Source organism: Notolepis coatsorum (assembly GCF_963971535.1).
Source record: "Notolepis coatsorum genome assembly, chromosome: 11".
Classification (NCBI taxonomy): Eukaryota; Metazoa; Chordata; class Actinopteri; order Aulopiformes; family Paralepididae; genus Notolepis; species Notolepis coatsorum.
The window spans coordinates 19,406,925-19,414,424 of record NC_140175.1 but is presented as its reverse complement, the minus strand read 5'-3'; the positions used below and the strand labels follow the sequence as shown (position 1 = coordinate 19,414,424).

The 7,500-nt window shown below is 45.4% G+C and overlaps 1 protein-coding gene across 1 annotated transcript in view; it reads left to right on the top strand.

Moving 5' to 3' along the window:
* Positions 1-7,500, top strand: part of col5a1 (procollagen, type V, alpha 1) — an 89,550-nt gene that overhangs the window by 29,317 nt on the left and 52,733 nt on the right. Inside the window, 4 exon segments of the mRNA XM_084325180.1 lie at position 1; positions 914-958; positions 2,482-2,535; positions 2,779-2,823. The exon segment at position 1 is cut by the window's left edge and continues 53 nt beyond it. Of these exon segments, the coding sequence (XP_084181306.1) occupies position 1; positions 914-958; positions 2,482-2,535; positions 2,779-2,823 (145 nt within the window).

Here is a 7,500-nt window from a genome sequence, read left to right as displayed (position 1 = left end):
CGTGAGTCGACGCCGCTCTTTTTTCCCCGTTTCATATCTGCGCCCACAGTCATCGTCTCTGTGGCTTTTACTGTGTTTATGGAACCGTAATTCATTTTCCTATCTCATAGAAAGCAGGAGACAAAAGACAACCCGGGGGGGAGAAACCCCAAAATCCAATATCTCCAACACACACACACACACACACACACACACACAGACACAGCAGTGCATTCTATCGAGTTGAGCCAAACTATTCGATAAGAAGGCGTTCCTGGCGGCCACCTTGCCCTTAACTTCACTTTATCAGATGTCCTTGGGACGGTGTGCATCAATCAGCGCCCGGCTTTGTTTTCGACTACTACAGTCCGCGGGGCTATAGATGTTAAACATTTAAAAGACAATAACTCAACACGCCGCCCCCCCCCCCCCGGTGTGAACGTACACGAAAGCGCACGATTTGCCTCGGAGCACGACTATAGGATGAGAATAGCAATTGTCTAATGCGACGGCGGCGCCTACAACACAGGAGCCGAGCAGGCGCACGCACGCACGGAGTCAATTAACTGTAACTGTGTTGGGGAGCGGGAGGCCAAAGCGAATCAAATGACTTACAAGCAAATCAAATGACGTACTGTACGAGCCTATATACGCAAACTTGTTATCTGAGGGTGTCGGGGGAAATATGCCTTTGCTGCATCTCTCCCCCCCCCCCCCTCATCTCCTCAGCTCAGAGAGTCTGAATTAATACATTTGATAAAGTGCACCCAGCAGACTTCCACCATGACACTGTTTTTCCCGCGAATCAATGATTTTCTGTTACTCTGTGCTGTGTGTTGCCCATGTGCTGATCTGTGTGTGTGTGTGTGTGTGTGTGTGTGTGTGTGTGTGTGTGTGTGTGTGTGTGTGTGTGTGTGTGTCCTCTCCGCTCTAGGGTGTGACTGGGATGGATGGCCACAACGGACCCAAAGGAAACATCGTAAGTAGAGTACAGAGTCTGCTGCACATACAGACATGAAGTAGCAGGCAGCACACACCTCTGACAGACAGACAGACAGACAGACGGACAGACAGACAGACAGACAGACAGACAGACAGACAGACAGACAGACAGACAGACAGACAGACAGACAGACAGACGGACGGACAGACAGACAGACAGACGGACGGACGGACGGACGGACGGACGGACGGACGGACGGACGGACGGACGGACGGACGGACAGACGGACGGACGGGTATATCCACACCCCACTCAACTATCCCCACATGTACACAACTCTCTCTCTCTCTCTCTCTCTCTCTCTCTCTCTCTCTCTCTCTCTCTCTCTCTCTCTCTCTCTCTCTCTCTCTCTCTCTCTCTCTCTCTCTCTCTCTCTCAATTATTATTATTTCTTTTTTTATACAAAGTGCTTTATTGGCATGGTAAGATGCATCGTACATTGCCAAAGCATAACAACAACATATTAATTAAAACATTTAGTACATTTTTATAATTTTTTTTAATCGATTTGAACAAAGATCTATTTGGAACAACACACAAACAAACAAACTGGTGAGCAGACAAATAAACAAGGTGATAATAATAATAATAATAATAATAATAATAATAATAATAATAATAATAATAATAATAATAATAATAATAATAATAATAATAATAATTAAAGTGAAAGAACAAGAAAAGTAGAACAGAAAATTATTATAAATGATCAGTATATTGTATAAATGTATAATGTATATATAGATATTTCAGCCAGATGCGGTCGGATCTCCGGTCCACTGGCTTTCCGTTAGCTGATGGCATCTCCACACATAATGTCTCTCTCTCTCTCAGAAGACATTCTGTAGCTATAAGGAAGAATAGACTGGCAGTATTGAGACCCCCCCCATGTGAGGAAGTCCGCCTGGGCCCCAGTGTTGTGTGTTATTCCAGGTCCATCTCTGGGAGTGCCCGGGCCCGTAATGAGAGAAAGCTGGCCGGAAAGCTAGCCTGTCCGCTGGGAAAGCTCCAATTAAGGAGAGATGGAAGCCGCACATCGTTCCCAGACACTTAGACGAAGGAGACATAATTGATTGTCAATTATCCGAGAGACGATGCATTTTGAGCTTGAGGTTCAGCAGTTTCTTTCATTAGAAAAGTGACTAGAGCAACGCCAGTGTATGGCACGTGCATGCATGCATACGTGTGTGTGTGTACGCGCACGCACACATTTATGTGTGTGTGTGTCCTCTCCCGCCACTCAGATCACGCTGCAGTACATTAACTTTAGACTTGAGTTATAACTTGCCTTGGTGTGAGGGGGGTAATAATAATGCACTCCCAACGTATCTCGCTTCAGAGGCACGTTTGGCGTTAAACCTGCCGCGTTCGCGACACGATGGTCGTTCTCTTTACCTTTATCGCGTGAAGCGTTCCATACGGACTCTTCTCGCGCCGAGAGTGCGTTGTGCTACTACAATGAAGAGATCTCTCAAAAAAGAAGCTTTCGTTCTTTTCAGGGACCCCAAGGAGAACCAGGACCCAATGGACAGCAAGGCAACCCCGGCACCCAGGTCAGTATCCTCCACATATACATCCTGTTTGGTTTTCCCCCGACCATTACTGTCTGACTTGAGCTGGAAGAACTCGGGGAACTGGGCATGAAAAGTAGTAGCTCTCTGCTACTATCTGTGCTACATAGCTAATGCGTCGATACTTAATGGTTCCCTGTTGAATAGACGTGACATTAATGAATTATTACGCCACTGGTTGGGTCATCTCTCCAATGCATTAATCACACGCTTCCTTCTTCACAGGGACTTCCAGGGCCCCAAGGAGCCATCGGACCCCCAGGAGAGAAGGTAATGGGGCCCTACACACTGCTGTACATCCTCCACAGGATAAATGTGATGTGCTGCCGGTAGATTCTTGTACACAGCAGTATAGTATCTTTCTGGGGGTTTCCACTTATATATATATATAACCCTGCTAACGAAATGAAATGGTAAAAGATTAGAAGTTCAAATTCCCTGAGATTGCAGGAAATTACTCCGCCCATTTTGCATGAGCTGAAAAAACCCCTAAAGCTATAGTGTCTGATTCACTATCAAAATGCATGCGAGGCAATTATGCAAAGAGGCCCCCCATTCAGCCACCCCCCCCGCCCATTCAGGCCCACGGAGCCTAATAGCACTGCCAGGGCCCGGGTAAACTGATCGTTAGCTATCTCAAACCCTGCCCTCTTTTCTTGATCCTCCAATCACAACCGTCGCTTCCGTCGTTAGCAGGTGAGGTTGGAGTAGGAGGAATACATTATTAGCAGGTGGAGTTGGAGTAGGAGGAATACATTATTAGCAGGTGGAGTTGGAGGAATACATTATTAGCAGGTGGAGTTGGAGGAATACATTATTAGCAGGTGGAGTTGGAGGAATACATTATTAGCAGGTGGAGTTGGAGTAGGAGGAATACATTATTAGCAGGTGGAGTAGGAGGAATACATTATTAGCAGGTGGAGTTGGAGGAATACATTATTAGCAGGTGGAGTTGGAGGAATACATTATTAGCAGGTGGAGTTGGAGGAATACATTATTAGCAGGTGGAGTAGGATGAATACATTATTAGCAGGTGGAGTAGGAGGAATACATTATTAGCAGGTGGAGTTGGAGTAGGAGGAATACATTATTAGCAGGTGGAGTTGGAGGAATACATTATTAGCAGGTGGAGTTGGAGGAATACATTATTAGCAGGTGAGGTTGGAGTAGGAGGAATACATTATTAGCAGGTGGAGTTGGAGTAGGAGGAATACATTATTAGCAGGTGGAGTTGGAGTAGGAGGAATACATTATTAGCAGTTGGAGTAGGAGGAATACATTATTAGCAGGTGGAGTAGGAGGAATACATTATTAGCAGGTGAGGTTGGAGTAGGAGGAATACATTATTAGCAGGTGGAGTTGGAGTAGGAGGAATACATTATTAGCAGGTGGAGTTGGAGTAGGAGGAATACATTATTAGCAGGTGGAGTTGGAGTAGGAGGAATACATTATTAGCAGTTGGAGTAGGAGGAATACATTATTAGCAGTTGGAGTTGGAGTAGGAGGAATACATTATTAGAAGGTGAGTTTGGAGTAGGAGGAATACATTATTAGCAGTTGGAGTTGGAGTAGGAGGAATACATTATTAGAAGGTGAGTTTGGAGTAGGAGGAATACATTATTAGCAGGTGGAGTAGGAGGAATACATTATTAGCAGGTGGAGTTGGAGGAATACATTATTAGCAGGTGGAGTTGGAGGAATACATTATTAGCAGGTGGAGTTGGAGGAATACATTATTAGCAGGTGGAGTTGGAGTAGGAGGAATACATTATTAGCAGGTGGAGTTGGAGTAGGAGGAATACATTATTAGCAGGTGGAGTTGGAGGAATACATTATTAGCAGGTGGAGTTGGAGTAGGAGGAATACATTATTAGCAGGTGGAGTTGGAGTAGGAGGAATACATTATTAGAAGGTGAGTTGGAGTAGGAGGAATACATTATTAGCAGGTGGAGTTGGAGTAGGAGGAATACATTATTAGCAGGTGAGGTTGGATTAGGAGAAATACATTATTAGCAGTTGGAGTTGGAGTAGGAGGAATACATTATTAGCAGGTGGAGTTGGGGCTGGCTTCAGTTATGGCCAATCAAATCAGCTCCTCTCATTCCCTTTAAGAACAATATCTGGCTACGTCAGATTAACTTCAACCAAGGCCAAAGAGACCCAATGGTAATAAGTGCATGTAGATAATTATATTATATATTAGTCACTACCCGTGTCATCCGATTATGAATTAATGAACGACTCATTTACTTTTGCGTCCTACAATTGTGGTCCATGGCCTGTTGAAATTGGTCATTTTCATTCATTCGGTTATCATATTTAAGAGCAATACATGACGCGCTGGCCTATCTCACAGAATGTTAACGTGTCTCCTGTCACTTCCCCACAAGCGAAAGAGAATGTATGCCAAGTTATATATACATATAGCCTATATATACATCGTTGACGGCCAGCACAGCAGTCTATAATAGTCCACATATGATGTGACAGTCTTCATTCTTCCCCGCAGTCTGCCCGGCGGAGCCCTGAGGAAGGCACGGGTGTGTGGACTAATTGTGCCCGGCTCGAAGATATTCTAGAATATGAGCAATAACTGCACGCGCGCGTGACTCTGTGTTGCACTGCATATCAATAGAAGACCCTATACTACTTTTAATTAGATTTCTACAATGCAGGACTAGCCTCCTGTTTAGTCTTATCGCTCTCCTCAGTCCTCGTGGCCTTTTCTCTTATGATGCTCACGGTTGATTCTGATCCACGTGTGAATTTGACGACCGCAAGTGAAAGACGTACCTTGCTTGTTGTGATTCACTGATTAGAAGGTTCCTTTCAGTTGACTTGATTTACTTCAAAGTGGAATGAAACGCATGAAATGTCTTGTTGGAGTTTGGACAGAGGGTCCGGTGGGCCCTCTTCGCCAAGACTACTGTCACGAGAATAGCTCAGATCACCGGCGTCTGGGCTTGGATGTGATCTGAGCGGGCGGAGATGCAGCTGTGTCTTTATGCCAAAACTGAGACTTTGAAATTGTACTACAGCAGATCTGTAGTGTGACAGAACCTCCGCCACGCCACCCGTCTCGACACAAGCCTCGGTGAAGTGAGAGTATGCCTTTGCGGCCGGGCCGAATGACCAATACACCAGCTTCAGCGCTTGCACCGGCACAAAAGTAGAGCCCTCGTGTTTTCCGGATCACAAATTAAGATATTAGAAGGATTTTCTACTTGTTGAAATGGAAGAAAATTCAATTAAATTAACATCATGTAATTTCCTTCAGAAGGTAATGAACAATGCAACAAAAGTTCACGAGTCATGTATTTTCTGGAATTGGAAGGATATTATTAACACATTAAATACCCCTCGAATGAAGGGATCATAATGTTATCCTGTCTAGGACAGGCCCGGTCAGTATGAGAACATGAACGATCCTTTCCCACAGCCAGAGACCAGAGAACTAAGACTTGAGATGTCATCAGGTATGACGTCAGGAGCCGTTCCATCGCCATTTTGTTCTTACAGTAGGTCATGCTCAGATTGGGTTCCTTTCCACACCCCTGTTCCAACCTTGGAAAGGAACCCAACCTGAGCACGACATAAGACTTTTGGGGGATCTCCGAAAAAGTCCTATTTGAAGATATAATTTGCTGTAATTGGAAGGACATTATTAATGTATTCTGTCTTTTTTGGAGATCCCCAAAAGTGTCCTGTTCAGTTTGGGTTTCTTCCCAAGGTGGGAACAGGGGTGGAAGGAACCCAATCTAAGCATGCCATACTGTAAGAGCAGTATGGTCATTACAGTATCAGTAGTTATGTCCTGCTCAGTTTGGGTTCCTTTCCAAGGTGGTAACAGGGCGGAAAGGAACCCAACCTGAGCACGACATAAGACCAACATTGGAGACCTATTGTTTTTTGTTTTTACATCCAAATGACTGTAGCTCTACTGTTACTGTAGCAGCTCTGGGACAGAACATGTCCCCTCGTCCCAGAAGACCCCCCCCCCCCTGGGGTCTCTCCCCCGTCACTGTCCTCTCCTAACTCATCCTCTGCGGAGCAGCTCCAGATTCCCTACCCGGTGACATCACAGCTTCAGCTCTCAGGTCTCTGCCTCCAGGAGAGGAGAGAGAGTCGCTCACGTCCACGAGACGCACGGCGCTGCTCCACTTTAAAACTGTTCAGCCAACGACAAGGCTGTTGTTGTCCTCCACAACTTTTCATCATTCAAGCCATTAATATGCAAAATGGATATGTTTTCCCCCGCCCCCGAACCCCCCGGTTTTCATAGTGCCGGGTGAGCGCGTCAGCCCGTCTCAGCTCATGTCATCCGTTGCAACGCTTGGCGAATGATGTGTAATCTCCGTCTCTCTCTCTCTCTCTCTCTGTGCGTCGCCTTGTCTTAGCGAAACTGGGCCAGAAGAGAGAGAGAGAGGATTAATGAGAAACAAGTAAATGATGTCCTGTGGCGTAATCCAATTTGTCAGACTCTGTGCGCCGCGTTTTGGGTTTCAACCGTTTGTGATGTGTTTTGTCCTCGGCGCCCTGTCTATCTATACCTTGTGATTAGGGATGTTCCATATTGGCTTTTTTACCGATATCCGATATACCGATATTGTCCAACTCTTAATTTCCGATACCGATATCAACCGATACCGATATATGCGGGGTTTTTACCCCCAAAAAACGGAATAATTTCAGGTAATTAACATTACTTATTACATGGCGTTTTAACATTCGCCGAAATGCTTGATTGTGATTGGTCAATAGCCCCCTGACAGCGGTGAATTATTTTTCGATAACCACCGGTGATTATTGTTTTTCGCAGCTGGAGTAATCAAGCCCCACTGACACACATTGTTTCAGTGCAATCAGACACACCTGCCGGGCTGCCCGCGATAATAATAATCACTTTATTTGGGCTGACAGAGCCACAGAACAACTGCGTCTGCATTT